This window comes from Vicugna pacos, chromosome 33 (genome assembly GCF_048564905.1).
Source record: "Vicugna pacos chromosome 33, VicPac4, whole genome shotgun sequence".
NCBI lineage: Eukaryota > Metazoa > Chordata > Mammalia > Artiodactyla > Camelidae > Vicugna > Vicugna pacos.
Genome location: NC_133019.1, coordinates 9,727,196 through 9,745,199, shown reverse-complemented (window position 1 = coordinate 9,745,199; position 18,004 = coordinate 9,727,196). Strand labels below are relative to the sequence as shown.

Below are 18,004 nucleotides of genomic sequence, written 5' to 3'. Positions count from 1 at the left end.
ACTCTTGAGTTCAGCCCTGTGCTAGGTGTGGAGGACACAGAGGTTAATTAGATAAACTTTCTGCAGGAGCAACAGACCTATGTTTAGGATTATAATTAGCTCCAATTTGGAGAACCGATTGGAAGTGAAGGATCATGGAGACAGAGAAAGCCCTTAGAGGCAGATAGTAAAAGGGGCTGACCTAGAACTGTGACGGTGAGAGCGGAAAGGAGGGGACAGCAGGAAGTGAGCAGGTCAAATGGTCAGAGCCTGGCCCCTGATTGGTATAGCAAGCGAGTAGATTCAGCGAGGGAAGGCAAGGAAGCGTCAAGGGTGACCGCTGTTTGAGATTCAGGAGCGAAGGAGGGTGCAGAGCAGGAGTTAAGAGCTTGGGCTTTGGCACCAGTTGGATCTCCAGGTTCAAGCCCAGCTCTACCTGTGTGACCTTGAACAAGTTACTTAAATTTTCTGAGCATCAGTTTCCCCATCTGTAAAGTGGGGATGATAATGCATCTTCTTCCTGAAGTATGGAGATCAAATCAGATTGTTTATGAAAAGCATGTAGCAGAAACAGTGTACCGGGAGTAAGAAGAGTCATATAGCCTGTCGGTACCACTCCAGGTCCTTTGTATTGGCTCACTTTGATTCTCACAACATCCCTATAAGAGAGGTGCTGTTAATATCCCCATCCTGTAGACCAGGAAGCAGGCCCAGAGGGTTTTGGTAAAGTGCTCCAGGTCCCACAGCTCCTGAGTGACCTAGACAAGACTCACACCCAGACAGTCTTGCATCAGAGTTCCTGCTCTTCAAGACTGTGCTTTGTGTCTCTCTGCCGCAGGCATGCTGAGTGCATGACACAAGAGGGAAGTCCCCATGGCAACACCTAGCAGGGGGTAAGGACCTGATTCTGTAACTCAGGACATCGATCAAGGTGTAGGATCGCCTGGGCAGAGATGAGAGTTTAGAAGCCACAAACAAGAATGAGATGGCCCAGAGAGAGCGAGGCATGGACAGCAGCTGAATTTTGTGGGTAGGCGAAGGAAGAGGGGTTGGCGAAGGAAGAAGTGAGAAAGACCAGTCAGAGGGGCAGCGGAGAACTGGGATCGGATGGTGTTATGAAATTCCAAAGAACAGTGCAATCAGCAGCATCACATGTCCCAGAGAGAGAGAGGCTGAGGTGAGAACTCCTAAGAGGTCGTTGGTGACCCTAGGGAGGCGGATGCAGTAGAACAAGATGGGCTGGGGACCTCGACTGTACGGGGTTGAGAAGAGGGGGCAGAAGTGGCTGCAAGGAGCAGGGCAGACAAAGTAAGTGAGTGAGTCGGGCAGACGCTGGATGGGGTCACCAGACTGGAATTCCCACGCTGGCTCTGGCCGTAACATCCCCAGGATGCGTTTTTTTTAATTTGTAAAATTAGAAACTAAGATCCATCCTTGAGGTTGTTGTAGGAATTTGATGGCCAGTGAACTTGGAGCTCCCAGCAGGCGGGAAGAGTTAAGATGGCAGGGATCACGTGAGGTAATTTCCAGTGAAAGTAGCCTGAACTTTGAAGAGCGTTCCTCAGGTAAAGCCTGTTCGCAGCTACTCTGTCACTGGGGACGGTTCTGATACTTAGAGTTGAGGGGTCCCCCTCAGGCGCCCGCTGCCAGCAGCCTCGGGGGCCGCTGAGATTCGGGATGTTGCAGGATCCACGCCTGAGCCGCAGGCTGGGAGAAGACCTCACAGATCTGTCGTCAGTGTGATGAGTTCAAATGCCGGCATGTGACCCCCTGGTGCTCTACCCCGCCCCCTGTGCCCATCACAGCCCTCAGCTGGCTGTGTGGGCCCGTGGTTAGGGCTCTCGGAGAAAGCGCGTCCAGGTTGCGGGCGTGGCTTTGCCGCTGACGCAGTGAGGATCCTCGGACTAACCCTTTTACCTCCGTTGACTGAGCTGACTCTGGATGGGAGTAGGAGGAAAACGTGTCAGCTCTGAGTTTTGTGGGGAAGGATGTCTCACAGGGCAACCGGGAAGCACGGGGCGTATCCGAGGGGCGGCTCTCTGTTTCTGATACCGCTGTGCGTGTCCTGAGAATTGTCTCATTTTCTCTCTCCGTCTGTTTCCCCTTTTCCCCCAATGCTTCCTTTCTCAGCCTGTAGCATTTTAAAATCTCTTCCAACCTCATGTCCCATCCATCCACTCATTCATTCAACAATGATCAACTGGGCATCTAGAAAACATTGTGCCAGACACCGAGGAAAAGCAAAGTGGGGATTTAGAGAGATACGCAGCTCAGCTCTGGCCCTTAAGGTTTTGAAATCTAGTGAAAGGAGAAACACATCTAAACAACCGAAAAAGACACACTTACAAGTGTCTTAGAGCCGACGGACAAACCACGGGCCTCGGAGCCCGGGGGAGTTTGAATTCCACTTGAAGGAGCCGGGGAGGGTGTAAGAAGTTGGCGTTTGAGGTGCTCCTTGACAGGTGAGGGGGTGTCTAGGGTAGAGTAGGGAGGAGCGCCAAGGTGAGGCTCAAGGGCACAGAGCGCGCTGGTTGTCAGCAGGGCACCTGACACGCTCGGGGAAGCGGGGGCGCCAGGCTCCCAGCGAGGTGACTGCAGGTGGCATCGGAAGGTGAGGCCCTTCTTGGCCTCTCACCCTCCCTCTTTCTCCTCCTCTCTCTCCTGCTCCCTTTGACTTGGACTGAATCCTTTCTCCTCTCTGCCTGCATCATCCTGCCTTCCTTTGGTCTCTCTGCTTGTCTGCCTTTCTCCCTCCCCAGACTCTTTCTCAGATGGCCGTTCTGTGAGCTGGGCCCTCGGCCCCCGCAGCAGCCATGCCCGGCTCGCAGCCCCGATCCTGCAGGCCAGGCCGGAGGGCGGGATGGGCCGGAACCGCCGTGCGCCTCCGTCCTTGGGTGGCAGCCCAGACAATTTATACACCCTGTTGGCTGAGGCCGTATGTTGTCATAACCTGGGTCATTTCCTCATTTAATACCATCCATAAACTCCAATAAAACTGTCCCGGAGCCCCGTAGTCCAGGGGAGGAGAGGCACTGGGTTTGGAAGGGTAGGAGAGGGGACCCGGGCGGGAGTGGGTGGAAGGTGAGGGGGCAGTGATGGGGGGTTGGGGACTGGAGGACTCCAGGCCGAAGCCCATGTCGCACCTGATGAGTGCCTTGTTTCCTTTCTTGCTCCACACTCTCTGTCCCCGCCACCGGCTGCAGTGTGTCAGATCCTTCCCAAGGGGGTGGTCGCTGTCCTGGGACCATCCTCCAGCCCGGCCTCCAGTTCCATCATCAGCAACATTTGCGGGGAGAAGGAGGTGAGTGCTGCGCCGGGGTGGGGACCATCTGTGGGCTGGCAGCCCGGGCCCCGGGCCCAAAGATAGCGTGGATTCTTAAGAGCCAGAAGAGTGAATCAGGGCCTGCCTCATGTCACTCCAAATGTAAAAAGTGGTCCTTTGGTGGCAGTTAGTTTTTTCCAGGTTGCTTAGGTGAAGGGGACTCAGAGGGAAAGTTTCACAAGATTTTCAAGCCATGCTCTTCTGAGTCTTAGGGTCCTGGGTGGGGCAGGGGATGCTGGTGGCGGGGTTAGAGGGAGACGCTGGGGAGGGTGGCGGTCCAGGCGAGGCCAAGAGGGCAGGAGTCTGAGCTCCATGTGAACAGCTCCAGGGCATCTGTTTGGATCCTGGGATTCTGGGGAAGAATGCCTTTGGAGCAAAGCTTTGCTACATTTTTAGTGCTGAAATCAAGTTTGAAAACCTCTGTTTTATAAGTTCTCTTAGAAGAGAGATTTTATTTTGCTTTCTTCTTCATTCCCCAATTCCAGTGTTTACTTCTCCAAAGCGCTGGGTCCATTCCCTCTAGTTCTCATTCCCTGGGAGATAAAGACGGTCGGGGATGAGTTTCTGAGCAGCAGCCTGATCCCTCCTAGTCCATCAGTTCTCTCTCTCCTTTCCCCTCAGAGAGAACAAACTTGAAACTTCAGAGATTCTGTTGTTGGAATCTTTCCTAGTTCTTCTTGGAAGCAATCAGTCCTTCTCCTTCAGATCTACCCCTGGGAGACTGTGGCAAAGTGACCCCGTAGCCTCTTTCTGCTCCCAGGAGCCTTCTATGTAGTTCTTTCGGAAGAGATAGGTGGAGCCTGGTGGTCAGGGGCTGGGGACGGGGCAGGGCGGAAGGACAGAGGAAGGAAGGGTCAGACTTGCACCTGTTCGAGGGGCCTGGATGCTCAGCCTTCCAGAAGCTTTAGAGAGCTGCCCCCACAGAGGCAGTGGAGCAGCAGGCAGGCCTCTGCCTCCCCCAGGCCCTCTGGAAGCCACTTCCTTGATGCCTCCACGTCTCACAGGATCAGAGGGCTTGGCGAGTCCCTGAGGCGTGGATAGGAACATTGCTCTCCTGGGTTTTACGAGCCCACTCTAAGAGTTGCTCTCGGCATGTTAGACAGCTGTGTGATCCTAGCCCCAGTCCCGTGGTGGGCCTTACTCACCACTGCCCTGCAGGCCGCGCCCCCGAGCTCCTTGCCCTGGGCAACGTGGGTCCGCGTGGACAACTCCCCACTCCTCCCAGATGTCCTGAAAGGTGACTCCTGATCCAGCCCAGGCCAAAGAAGTAGCCTCTGTCCCACTGCAGGCCCTTCCAGCATCTCACAGCCTCAGCCCTGGCAAGTTAGACCTGATGTTTAATTTAAATCTTTCTTGCCAGGCTCCAAGTCACAGCTCAAATCTATGGCAGGTTGTTATTTCAGCGATTGCTGTGATCTTCACCGGGTGAGGCTGCCAAGGCTTCAGCTCCCCATTTCCTCTTTTCTGACTCTCCCCTCCTCCCTGCAACCTCCCCATCACACTTTCCTCACTGTCCCCTGCAGTTATCCCCCCGACTCCCACTCCAATATGGCCTCCTCTGAATGGGGGTTCAGCGGCTATTTTATCGCTGCAAACACAGCCCTTAGCCCTGTTTGGCATTTCAGGCTGGAGGCAGAGACCCTGACTTGCATCCGTCTTCCCATCCTGCTGCCCCGGAGCCCGTTCCGTGGACCAGCCAGGCAGGTTGTGCTGCCCAGGGAACGGCTGGACGGTTAGTCCTCCTTTGTCTGATTATGTTCCTTCCAGAGCAGCCTTTCCTGTCCATTCAGATGATGCATTTCTTTTAATATTTTATGAGGCTGAACTGCCTCACACTGATTCCCCTCAGTTTCAGGGAAAAGAAATGGAGTTCTCACCGAGGAGTTTGTTCCTATAAATGCTGCTAACATCTCTGCAGCCCCTGTGGCTGGCCACTTTCTGCCTCGCTGCCTCCCTCCATTGCGCTCACCTCTCCTTCCCCCCCTACACCTCCACAATGACCTGCTGGGATGCGTTTGTAATTGCGAATCAATTGTGGATTGATCTTGGTCCTAGAGAGAGAATCAGCAGGAAGGTCTGGCCATCCCTGACCGGGCCCATCACAGCAGCTGGCTGCATCCCCAGCAGCCTCCAAGATGGGAGTGTGTGTGTTGTGCTGGAGGCTTTCCACCAGGTCCCCCTCCTGGGAAGCCCCTCGGCCCTCACCCCTGCACATGCATCCCCCAGAGCTCCTAGATTTGGGGAGGAAGGGGAAGGGAAGGAGAAAAGGCATTGCCTGAACATGGAATCCGTGTTAGAAACTGAGCTAGTATACCCTTCACACACAGGGTCTCACTTTATCCTCCTAGAGCTCCAGGAAGCACCTGCTGTTACTTCTACGTTAATGAAGCTTAGACAGGTTGAACAGTTTGCCCCAAACCGTACACCAGAACCTAGATGCAAACCGAAGTCTATGGACTTGAAAACAAATTTTCCTGAGTCTTCACTTTCCCAAGTCTTTTCCTTGCTTCATCTCTGGGATCTGTGGATTCAAACGTATCTGTAAGTGTTCCTTCTACTGGGGGTGAGTTAGCTGCTGATGGAACCTGGTAGGCTGGATGGCCACACAGGAGGGGCACGGGTCAGAGATGCTCAAATGTGTAAGCCCGCCAGCCTGGCCACCCTGCCCCTGCCCAGCCTTGGCCTCCATCTTGCCCCTCTGTGACCCTTTTTTCCTTCCAAGGCTCATTTGTTATTCATTCTAGACAGATTGTAGGGGATACAAAATATAAGTGGGAAGAAAGACCTCTTATGACATACTGCAGCTCAGCCTCACTCTTTAGAGTCTTCTGTCGTTACTCACCAGTCTCTCTTCCCAATTCTGTGCTTTTCAGTCTCTGCTGGAAACTATTGGTTGCTCTCTCTCTATGGTGCAAGGGCTAATTCTAGTTGAATTCTGGAATTTTCTCGCTGTTTTTTGCTAAATCTTTATCCTCCCCTCACCCTACTCTCAGAGGAGTTCTGGGCTCTGGCTGACTTCTTCTATAAGCTTAAAAAGTAGCAGAATCCTACAGAGACCATGTCAACATCATCCCAGACTCTGGGCCAGGCAGGCAAAGGAAACTTCTGCAATCATGTCTGAATGACCCATTCTAGGAGCCAGTCAGCATCATCACCAGGAAGTTCTTCTTGCTGTCTAACCTCAATCTTACTCGCTTTAACATCAGTTCAGACCCATACTTGCGGTAATCTGGCCCTCATAATGGGCACCCTAAGTGAGGATGAGGGTTGAGGTGTTAGCCCCATCTCTGATAGAGGCATGAGCCACCTTTAGCTTTTCTGGCTCTGGGTACCAGGGTGACAGAGTAAAATCAAGGTAGATGGCAGCTTATTATGTTTTAACTTTCCTATTACCTACCCAATAGCCGAAGCCGCCAATAAAGCAGCCTATCACAGCCTGTTAATATCTCTTTCCGGGAGAAGAGAGGCAGAAGGCAGGGACAGTGCCTCCTGGAAATGTCAATAATAGACTCAGACGGAAGCTGACACCGTTCTAATGAAGCCAAAGCAGGTATTATTTACCTGGCTCCATTTGGAGGCTCTCTAGATGGTTTTCCAGCCAGAGGCGCTTCCTCCTCCCATCTCAGGCTTTTATCTAGGAATTTTGTTGGGAGCTGGTTTATGTATGTATCTGTTGGCTAGGCTAGTCCGAAGGAGCCCCCTCCCTTAGTCCCCAGGGCAGTCTTTTTCTCTTTCTGCCATCTCTGCTCTGATTCATTAACTACAAATAAAATAAAATAAGGATTATGCCTTCAAGAGCTGCTTGTCTCGCTGCCCTGCAGTGGACAGTTCCTCTGAGAATAAAGACCTATTGTATTGCCTTCTCAGGGTCACAGACCCCAGCTCTGAGATCCACAGCACATGTATACAGGGTTTCCCGTCCTGCGTCCGCCTGTCTCAAGCATTGTCAGGGATGCCATCTCATCTTCCTCCAGCGGAGCGGGTGCCCTGAGTCCTGTAGGTCCCAGCTCCTACCAGTGTGCGGCAAAGGTCTTTCACACAAAAATCCACCCTCTGCCGCCTGGTCTCACTCTCTGCTCTTTTCTTTCTTTCTCGCTCCTTCTGGACCTTCCCTGCTGTCCGTTTCTGCTCTTCCTCCCAGGTCCCCCATTTCAAAGTGGCCCCAGAGGAGTTTATCAAGTTCCAGTTCCAGAGATTCACAACCCTCAACCTCCACCCCAGCAACACCGACATCAGCGTGGCGGTAGCTGGGATCCTCAACTTCTTCAACTGCACCACCGCCTGCCTCATCTGTGCCAAAGCAGAATGTAAGTTTCCCCAGGCTGGCTCCGCCCCAGACAGTCAGGTCCTGTTGACTTCAGCCTGACTGATTTGCCCCTGGCTGGAGATACGCCGGGAAGGGGAGGGCACCCTCGAGGGCACCCTCCCATCCTGGAGATGACAATTAGACGGTTCGGGCATTCCATGCGTCCTTGGCTGTTTGTCCACGTGTGGATGTGAGAGAGAGAGAGAGAGCGGTCCAGGAGCACCCTTTGCCAGAACTCCCTGGGCATGGGCAGAACACGGAGGAGCTCAGTTACAAGGGAGACTGGCCAACTGCCAAGCCTTTTTGCATCTGCAAACACAATTCCCACATTTTCAGCCTCATTGTTAAGGAGCTACAAAAGAGAGAGAGAGAGGGAAAATATAAAATTGGATGCATTTATATTTGATGGGTTGAAGAGCTTCTTCCCTTGGAGAGCGTGTTCTGCTGATGGAACAAAGGTCCAAGGTCAATTCCTGATAAAGCATTTTTCTGCAAATGCAGGTTTTAGAAATGCGTTTTCTCTGACTCTCAGACAATTTGTGACATAAATTTAGTGTTTGTGAGATTTAGCTAATTTAAGCCTGCACATTCCAGCAAATCTATGCATCTGTGTGCTGCCAGTGACAGCTGTGCACCCACATGCAGTCACACAGGTGCTGGCCACTGGCTACCACTGGGGTCCCGAGCCCAAGCCCCAAGCATCTGTGTCCTGTGTGGCTCACCTGTGTAGGTCTTCCCCTGCGGGTCTGGGTGGGCTGCACTGGCAGACGTGCGCCATCTCCATCAGGCTCCTTTCTATGGCTTCTCAGAACTGCTCTGCGTGGTAAATCGGTCGTCCATCCTGAAATCCCTACAGCATCTGAAAACAAGAGCCGCCTCCCTGCCAAGGGCCAGAACTATCTTCTTTAACAGGTTCTTTACACTGTACTGCCTCCGCATGTGCATTTACTCATTTATTATTGAACACAGATTGATTATTTGTTCTGTGCTACCCAAGAAACAAAAGTAACTGAGTCCCAACTCTGTGTGTTTTTTATGTATCATATTTAATTATTACAACCACCCAGTGGGTTTGGAGGCATTGGAATCCCCCATTTTAAAGTTAAATAAAATTCTAAGTCCAGTTCCTCAGTCTCACTAGCCACACTTCAGATGCTCAGTAGCCACCTGTGGATGGTGCAGATAGAGAACATTTCCATCTTCACAGAAATTCTATTGGACAGCAGGCCTTTAGATGATAAGGCTTTTGTGGGAAAAGCATTTTGTGGCCAAAAAGGAGAGAGAAATATTTGGATAACACTTCATTCTATTTCTCCCTCATGGAGATTTGCAGCACACATTATCATGGACACTCTGAGTTGTCCTGTGGCCAAAACAACTATTTACCTCATCATCTTCCAAGTAAGTTTGGTCATATGCCCCAAAAGGATGCTGATCTAAAAGCCCACAGGATGCTGGTATTTGATGGAACACCCTTGGGGTATGCTGCATACCACCTGACCCTCCTTGTGTGGCATCCTTGCACCACTGAAGGGTGTAACAGGGTTTCAAGGATTCTGCCCTGGAAATTTCTGCCACAAGCCCACTCAAGCAGGACTGAACTGGCATACCCCATGTACCCAGCAGGAATGTTGAGACAGAAGATAGGCTATAAATATGCCCAAGCAAAGACTGTCCTGCAGTCCTTGTCTGTGTTGGGTAGAGTGTCTCACTGATAAGAAGTTCTTTCCTGTGTCTAGCCACAATCTCTCTTGCTTTTAAGCTGAGCCCTGTTTCCTCTGCTTCAGCTTTTACTGGGCTTTGGGAAGGAAGTCGCTGCCATGTGCTGAGCACTATGCTAGATACTGCTGCCTCCTAGCCCAGGGCTCTTTCCGTTGGAATTGACATTCTCTGACATTCAAATGGTTCTTTGCAGATCGCAAAGCACTTTCCCTTATGTTTTCCCACTTTACCTCCCTCTTCTCCAGTCATTCTAGAGCTGAGCAAAGAGTCTTGGAGCTGCAAAGGGAATAGGCTTAAGGTCACGTGGCTGGTACAGGACAAAAGCAAGACTCTTAACTCAGGTCCTTTGACCAGGAGGGGAGCCAGGGGTTCCTCGTCCACAGCCCCTCGACCCTCCTGGGTTGCACCAGTAGCCTCAGAGCAGCAGCTCGGGGCAGTCTCTGCCTGGCAGGCACAGTGTCCTTTGCAGGGCAAAACTCTCTCTGGAGCAGTGTGTCCCCCTGCTCCCTTGAGCTGGTGCAGGATGGCCGAGCGCAGTCCTGGAGAGGGTGAGTCTGCCTAAGTGCTGGAGAGGCCAGCCGAGAGCCAGGCGGGACTCCTCAACCACCCGGCGCCCCTCTGCTTGGAGACCTCATCTGTTGAGGCTCCTGAGTGACCCTGGCCCCACCCACCAGGGGGAAGGAAGGTGGGGCAGAGCAGGAGAAGTTCAAGGGCAAAGAGGATTAAAAATCAAAGGATGAAGAAATGAGGGACTGAAGGGAAATGCAGCTCAGAGCCCGGGAGGAGACATTCTTGCATCTTCCTTATTCGTGCAGGGCCGAGAAGCACTGCAAGCTGAATTGGGAGCAGGAATCTAATTCTATTTTCCAGCCGTCAAAATTAGACATAACAGAGATCATTCCATGGGGGATTGTACCATTTACTCTCCTTCTTTCCCAAAGCAGATTTTTAATAAGCAGGTTTTGGACCAAGTAGAGTTGTATTGTGAATTATATTATTTTTCTTTAATGTAAAAAAAAAATCGGGACATCTGCTCGTACCTAGTTCTAATGAGGCTGGGGGAGGAGGTGTGGCGAGGAGCCCAGGCGTGGCTGTCCTGATCATCCCCACGGAGCCTGGGGGAGTTTGCCGCTTTGGGGGCTTGCAAGGAATGTTGGGGTTCCCCACTGTGGCCTCTGAGGCCCCTTTGGAGCTCCCCCAGCCCTGCCATAGAGTTATCTTTTGAGACCCTTAGGCTGGACACAGAGCCCTTGACTCTCAGTGGTCACAGTGTAATATGCTGTGTGTCTCCCTGGAATCGTCATCTGTAGCTCAAATCATCTTTTTTTTCATGCTTTGGTGCTTCTAAATATTTCAATGTCCTTTTCGTGGCTACGGGCCCTGTTCCCCCTACACTTCTGCCACCTGTGTACTACCTGTGTGATCTTGGCAAAGTGATGTAAGCACTCGCTAGCCTCTGTTGTCTCCTCTATGAAATGGGGATGGTGACTCCTCTCTCCCAGATGGTTGAGGGGATTAAATTGAACGACTTACACAAGGAGTGTAACAGTGTCCACACGTGGGGAACAGGTGGCACACGAGACTTTTCCTCTCCCTCCTGCCTCGGATCCCTTCCGAGCAAGGCCAGGTTGAGGACCTGCAGCACAGTGACCGGAGTGCAGCTTTGTCTTTATAACATCCCTGTGTTTGCTGAACTCGGTCCAGGTTGTTGAAGAGGAGCGAGACTTCGGTCTCCTGGGGAGGGAGTGCCGCTGAAGAGAAAAACAGGCTGATTCAGTAGAAAGAGAACCATCTTTGCAGTCAAACCAAGCTGCTCCATGAGCTGTGTGATGCTAAGCAGGTCCCTTTACCTCTCTGAGCTTTAGTTCCCTCCCGTGTAAAGTGGGGATGATAATGCCTCTCAGGGGAATTGAGTGGAAGGTATCTGGGCCCAGAACACAATGCGCATTTAATTACTGTTACTGTGTCCTGTAGCCCTGGTGGTGGCATCGGTGTCATAACAGACAGTCGCTGGCCTTTCCGTGCTGTCCCCCAGGGGGCTCTGCGGGAGGCCTTTTGCTTAGAGTGATGCAAATCAACCATTTCTGGAGCACTTAACTACGTTACAAACACTCTGCTGAGGGTTTGAAATGATCTCATTTAAACCTCCCATAACCATGTAAGGTGGGTTCTACAGACATTCTTATATGCATGAAGAAAAGAGAGATTACGTCCATTTTCAAGGTCACATGGTTCTTGTCACCTCCTCTGCCTGCTTCTCCCAGCACTGTGGAAGAGACAGAAGTAAGTGAGGGACCGTTTTTCCTATTTTATGAGAGGATTGACTTCTTCCCAGGCCGACTCAAGTGGTGAATCAGAAGCCAGAACTTGGAATCAGAAAACCTGGGTTTGGACCTTGGCCTGTCCCAGGATCTTTTGTTCTGTGATCCATCACTGGGTCCTTCCTGCCTCAGTGGTTGGTCTCTACCTGGGAATAATGACAATACCCGCTTCCCTGGCACTTGTGGGGTTTAATCAACAGTACGTGAAGAAGCTCAGGAAACACTGAAGGCAATTCTCAGGGCAGGGCTGTCTGCTGGGCCCCAGTAATAAATAAATGGATAAACACCCCGAAGTGGAGAGGCCGAGGGGAGCACAGAGGTCTTCCCATGCCCACCCCTGCCGTCAGAGAAGTGGACAGGCTTAACGGCCATGCAAGGCAGCAGACGGTCCAGAGGAGACCTCAGCCTGCTTCCCCAGCCCCTCTGCAGCTCCTCCTCTGACCCCCGTGGTCTGGCCCTTTCTACCTTTTCTTGGGGCCAAGCCCGGGTGTGGGATGGAGCAACACGGAGAAGCAGGTGATACACGCACGTCGTTCAAGCACTTGAACTTGTTCTGTGCCCCTGCCCCTCTGGCAACACCTCGGACCCTCATCCCTCTCTCTCAGTCAGAATCTGCTCCCTGGAAACGGTGTGAAAACCGCACACCAGAGTGCTGTGCACCTGGCAAGGGGAGGGAAGTGGAGACGTCCCAGGTTTCGGGCATCATGCACGGTGGTGAACTCACGTCGTCTCGCTGAGTCCCCACCACCGTCCCCTGAGGTCACTGTGACATCAGCTGCCTCCCACAAGGCTTTAAAGTGCCGCCTCTGCTGGGACTATTCGCGTTTTCCGGAACCAAAGCCTGCAGCCCAGGGAATCGGCCGGTGGAGGGGGGGGATGCTGTTGAAATGGGTGTTTATTCTTATTTTTTGATACAAGACTCCTCTGTGTCCCCTGCAGACCCATCCCTTAGGTGCCGGTGTCCTTGTCCTGGAGCCCTGTCCACCCCAGCTGGGCCTCTCTCGGCCTCTCCCTTCTCCCACCGTTCCTGGTCCCCTGCCTCCCAGTCCCAGAAGCCAGCCTCCCTCCTTCTTCCCAGAGCAGCCAGCCTGCTGGATTTCGCATCGATCCATCCCATTGCATCCTGAGTGAGACTAATAGGTTCCCCAGGTCCCTCTCAGCCTTGGACTTGGCAGGCAGACCCGCTGCTGGGCCAAGAGTTCCACAGGAGAGGAGGGTCGGGGTGGAGGTGGAGGAGGAAGCCGGGAAGAGAGCAGCTTTTAACCCCTGTGCTGGCAGCTGCCTTTGGTAAATCCCTTAGTTCCATTAAGCAGATCGAGGCGAGGAGAATGACAATTGGAAATGCCAAACGACACCGAAAAACTCCAGATACTCTTAATGTAACGAAACCACCCCTTCCTCTTCTGCAGATGCCTTCCACTGTCTAGAATAAAAAAAGAATCTTCCTCTGATTCATAGAATTAAAGAAACTCTGGGCAGGAAGGACGTCAACATTCTTGTAGTTTAATTCCCTCTGCAGCTGTTCTCAAGAGAGAGTTCAGTCTTGCCTTGAATACCTCCAGCAATGGGGAGCTCACTCTCTCCATGACACCACTGCCTCTTTAGACAGCAAACAGAGCTTCTTCCTTATGTTGAGCTACATGTGTCCCCCCGCAACTTCCACCCGCTCATCTGTTCCTGGGGTTAGTCCTTGACGCTGCCAAGAGCAAGTTCGTCTTGCAACAGCCCTTCCCTTCTTCCTCAGGACAGGCACCCCCTTCCTTCAGCTGCTCCTCCAGTGACACGGTGTCTGTTCTCACCTGGCACTGCTGCTCCCCTGGCCTGTTGGCATGTGGAGTCTCTCTCTTCCCCCCAGAATCTCTGGTTCAGTCCACCAGCAAGCACTGCGCCCCCTGCCTCACACCAGGGACGTGCTGGGAAGTTTGCGACAGGATCCCTACCCAACACTGAAATAATTAGAGTGTATTTTATATATCGTAATACGTATGCATATATGCGTGTGTGTATGCTATCAAATGTTTCCTATGGTTTATAACCAAGGGCTATACTCTGTAGATTGGATAATAAATCCTGTACGAGTTGAGAGAAGAGAGAAGCGGGCGGGGGCCGGAGAGGCGGGCGAAGGCTTTTGGGAGGAGGTGAGGCGGTGAAGGACGGTTAGGATGTGAATGGCGGGGGAGGGGGCGGATGGAAACCAGATTTGTGAGGCACCTCCCGGGTGACAGACCCAGTTCTGCTTACTTGACATCCTCTTACTCCCCCTGTAAGGTAGTTATTGTCCTTATTCCACAGATAAGGGCACGGAGGCACAAAGGGGCGGAGGGGTTTTCCCGCACCAGCGGACCCAGCGGCCCCCGTGCAGGAGCTGGGATTCACGTCCGACCTCGTGTTCTTTTTGCTGCTTCGGGTGCGGTGCAGGCGGGGGGAAGGAGCGATGAGTAGGGGTCCTGGCCCTGCCCTTCTCCCCTCTCCTTCCCTGGGCTACCCCTGCCTCTCAGCAGTGGGATGAGATGGGGGGTGATGCTGGGCTGCCTGGTTTCAAGGGCACGTAGGTATTGATTGGCACAGGGTCCCCAGTTTATGTGACACCTGGGGGCTCTTTTCTCTGGGAGCTCGGTGCACCTGCCAGCTTTAAAGGGATGAAGGGTCCCTGGGCTGCCTTTGCCAGCCTTCTCCGTGCTGTGGGTAATCACACTGCCACTCCCCAGGCTTCTGATTCCTCCTACTGAACTTCATTGCCCATCTGAAGGATCCCAGGGGATTTGGCCTCTCTCCCAGCCAAGCTCCAAGATTCTCCCTGCTGCATCCCAGGCCCCAAGGAGTTTACCTCTGCCTCCCCTCCCTCCCTCATCCCTCCAGCTGCAGGGCCTTGTCCCCTAGACCATGCCCCGGCAGAGCTCTCTGTGAGCCAAGGAGATGGCCAAGACTCCATTCCTGTGGCCTCCCCGACCTCCTGGTTATAGTGACCTTTGGGTCAGGGGCTCAGACCTTTGTCCAAGTGGAAGTTCGCTTTTCACATCATCTCTGTGGAAGATGTGAATATTCTCTCCATTTGACTTAGAGCACAAAATGCATTTGCCCCATAGAAAACCAGATTCTTCGGCCATGAAACAAAATAAGGATTTGATTTTAACTTTGCTATAGACTTAGCTACAGGTTCCTGGACCCTAAGCTCCAGGAGGGCAGGGTCTGTACGTGACCCCACTTCTGTGTGGGTGTCTTGTTGGCCCAGTGCCTGGCACTTAGGTCAGTGATGCTGGATGAACAGACCTGACCTTCCTCTCTCGTCATTCTGCCCATGTTTCTGAAACCTCTTTGTGGATAACAGGCCCTCCAGGGGCTCCCCTATCCCTGTTGCAGCCTCTGTCTCCCTGGACCACCTTCTCCAGACCCATGACGGGAGGTTAAGGGTTGGCCTGCCTTCCAGGCACTCCGACTCCATCATGCCAGGCCAGTGGGCTCCCCCTGGCTACCTTGTCCTTGTTAACAAAGCACATCAAGTGTAGGCTTCCCCCCCTGGGTCCAGAGACGCAGGTCCCCAGGCCTCCTTGGGATCTGCGCCTGCTGCCTCTTATGTTTTGCCCTAAGCGGCAGTCTGGTCTCAGGGGAAGAGGATTGGATGGAGATGAGGAAATGGGAATTCTGGTCCCAGCTGTGTTTCTGGGCACATCCTGTCACCTCTCTACAAAACGAGGAGGTGGTCCAGTGCTCCTCAGAGCGCACTCTGCCCCTCACATCAGGAGGGTGCATAACCTGCACAGGGAGGAGTCCTCAAGGCTGTACTCCCGACATCCTTGCTTTAATATTCCTTTAACTGATTTAGAAACCAGAGCACGGGGATCTTTGGTTAGAAAGCAACCCTTCCCTCGCCATCCACGGTGTGTGGAGACCGTACCCACTTCTCTCCTTGGCTCCTGCTCTCCTCTGCACTGCGGGAGTATAATACTTTAAAGGACTGTTGTGAGGACTTCAGTGAGATGAGTCACGGAAAATGTTTAGCCCATTACCTGGAACACAATGAGAATTCAATAAATGTTACTCTTGCTGTTGGCTTTGGGGAGCAGATGCCTGTAGGTCCCTCCTCATTGGAATTGAGACCACTGTCTTCCCAGTAGACCCCTTCCACGCACACTCCCTCCCCCTGGCCTCCCTTGTCAGAGACAAAGCAGGATTAAGTGGCATCCTTCTGGAGCCCCTCTGCCCACCGCTGCCCTGAGGCAGCAGGTGAGGGGGGCGGCAAGGAGGGAGGGAGTCCTTAGCTCACACTCCCAGTTTTCTGTTTTGTTCTGGGCTCACATGATTGCCTGCTGGAGAGCAGTTCAAAGCCTGTTCTTTCATCATCATTATAATACCTAGTCTTAGTGCAGCCAGGATGCCTTGAGGAGTTCAAAGGCTTTTGCTAGACCTGTTTTCCGGGCCTTGTGACCTTGCGGGAACGGCTCCCCCACCTCCACGTGGAAATGAAGGCTCTCCTGGAGCTAGATGTAGCATTTCTGAGGGCTCACCCTGTGCAAGGCTCCGGCCCCAGCACTTGATGTGCTGCCTCGTTTAATCCTCGCCCCAGCCCTGGGCTCTGGCCGCTGATATTACAAGCACGCCTCGTTTTACTGCATTTTTTTCACAGATTGAAGGTTTGTGGCAACCCCGCCTCCAGCAGGTCTACCAGCGCCATTTTCCCAACAGCATTTGCTCACTTTGTGTCACTAGGTTACATTTTGGTGATTCTTCCAATGTTCCCAACGTTTTCCTTATCATTATATTTATTAAACGGTTGGTGATCTTTGATGTTACCGTTGCAAAAAGATTACAACTTGCCGAGGGCTCAGTTGATGGTTAGCATTTTTAGCAAGAAAATGTTTTTAAATTAAAGTGTGTACATTTTTTTAGACATAATGTTATCGCACACTTAACAGACTATAGTATAGTGTAAACGACTTTTATATGCGCTGGGAAACCAAAAAAATTCACGTGGCTCACTTTATTGCGGTGATCTGGAGCCGAACCTCCAGTGTCTCTGTGGTGTGCCTGAATTCTCATTTCTTAGATGAAGACACTGAGGTCGAGACCCAGTCACACTGAAGGTTATTTAGGGAGCTGGTGGCCAAGTTAGAGAAAGAAATCCAGGCCTGGTGGTCTATGAACCCAGGCTTGGCCGCTGGGCAGCCCCGGGGCTGTGAGGAGGAGCGGGGAGTTTCTTGTCTCGCTCAAGGGAGCCCCATTCTCTGCTTCACCCGGGGCCCTGAGCATTCTCTTCATTTGACGTGGGATCACTGGAGCCCGCAGAGGTCAAGAAACCTACTCAGGATGGGATGTGGCTGCTTAACCAGCAGTGGGGCCAGCCCCCAGCCCCGCTTCCCCACCAGTCTCCACTCCTCTTGCTTTTGCTCCCTCGTCTCCCGAGGCAGCTCCGTGGACCCTCAGGGGCTTCGTCCTCTCTTCCCTCCAGGCCTTTTAAACCTAGAGAAGCTGCTCCGGCAATTCCTTATCTCCAAGGACACACTCTCGGTCCGGATGCTGGACGACACCAGGGACCCCACCCCACTCCTCAAGGAGATCCGGGACGACAAGACAGCCACCATCATCATCCACGCCAACGCCTCCATGTCCCACACCATCCTCCTGAAGGTGGGCGCGGGCTGGGCGGGCGCTGGTGGGGCTGAGCGGCCTTCTCCCTCCCCCTCCCTCCCACCTGGCACTCTGCTCCCTTCTTGCTGTGGGCGTCCCCCCGGGCTGAGGCTGAAGGCGCCCTAGGCTGGACCTCCAAACCTGACAAACCTCTATGTGCTTCAGTTTCGATGGAAGGTTCCCAAAAGCTGAAAGGAGGAGGCGAGGTGATGGCCATATTGTAAAAACATTTCCCTCCAGGTGCAGTGGGACAGCCACTGGCTGAGACACGGGCCAGACCTAGACCTGCCACAGACCCTAGGCTTTGTGATCCATGTGGTCCTCGGAGGGGTGAGGGTGGTGGGGTGGGCCACTGGGGGCTTGGGGCAGAGGCTATCTGCCCAGCAGTGTAGAAGTGTCTCCTGTGTTGACAACCAGGGCAGTCACATCTGCGTGTGTTACTTACTATCGGCCCCAGGTATCATCCTCATACACTACAGTCAACAAAGTGCTGCCATGTAATTTCTCAGTGTAATCCTCCCATCGACCACATGAGGTGGGTGAACATCTCCCCTCGGCAGATGAAGAAACTGAGACACTGCGGGATGAGCAGCTTTGTCCAAGGCCCTCTAAGAGCAAATCGCCAGTTTCCCCTACCCACCCCGGGGACCCAGAGGGGCAGGGTGCCAGCCCCTGAATCAGAGCGCACGTCCATGGAGACTGGACCTCTGCAAGTGAGGCTGCTCCGAG

At 52.9% G+C, this 18,004-nt stretch overlaps 1 protein-coding gene across 2 annotated transcripts in view; it reads left to right on the top strand.

Annotated features, from left to right (window-relative positions):
* Window positions 1-18,004, top strand: part of GRIK4 (glutamate ionotropic receptor kainate type subunit 4) — a 388,102-nt gene that overhangs the window by 236,813 nt on the left and 133,285 nt on the right. For both annotated transcript variants that reach the window (XM_072953873.1, XM_072953874.1), the window contains 3 exons: window positions 3,183-3,280; window positions 7,443-7,608; window positions 17,097-17,275. In XM_072953873.1, coding sequence (XP_072809974.1) covers window positions 3,183-3,280; window positions 7,443-7,608; window positions 17,097-17,275 — 443 coding nt within the window. The remainder of the gene's footprint in view (window positions 1-3,182; window positions 3,281-7,442; window positions 7,609-17,096; window positions 17,276-18,004) is intronic.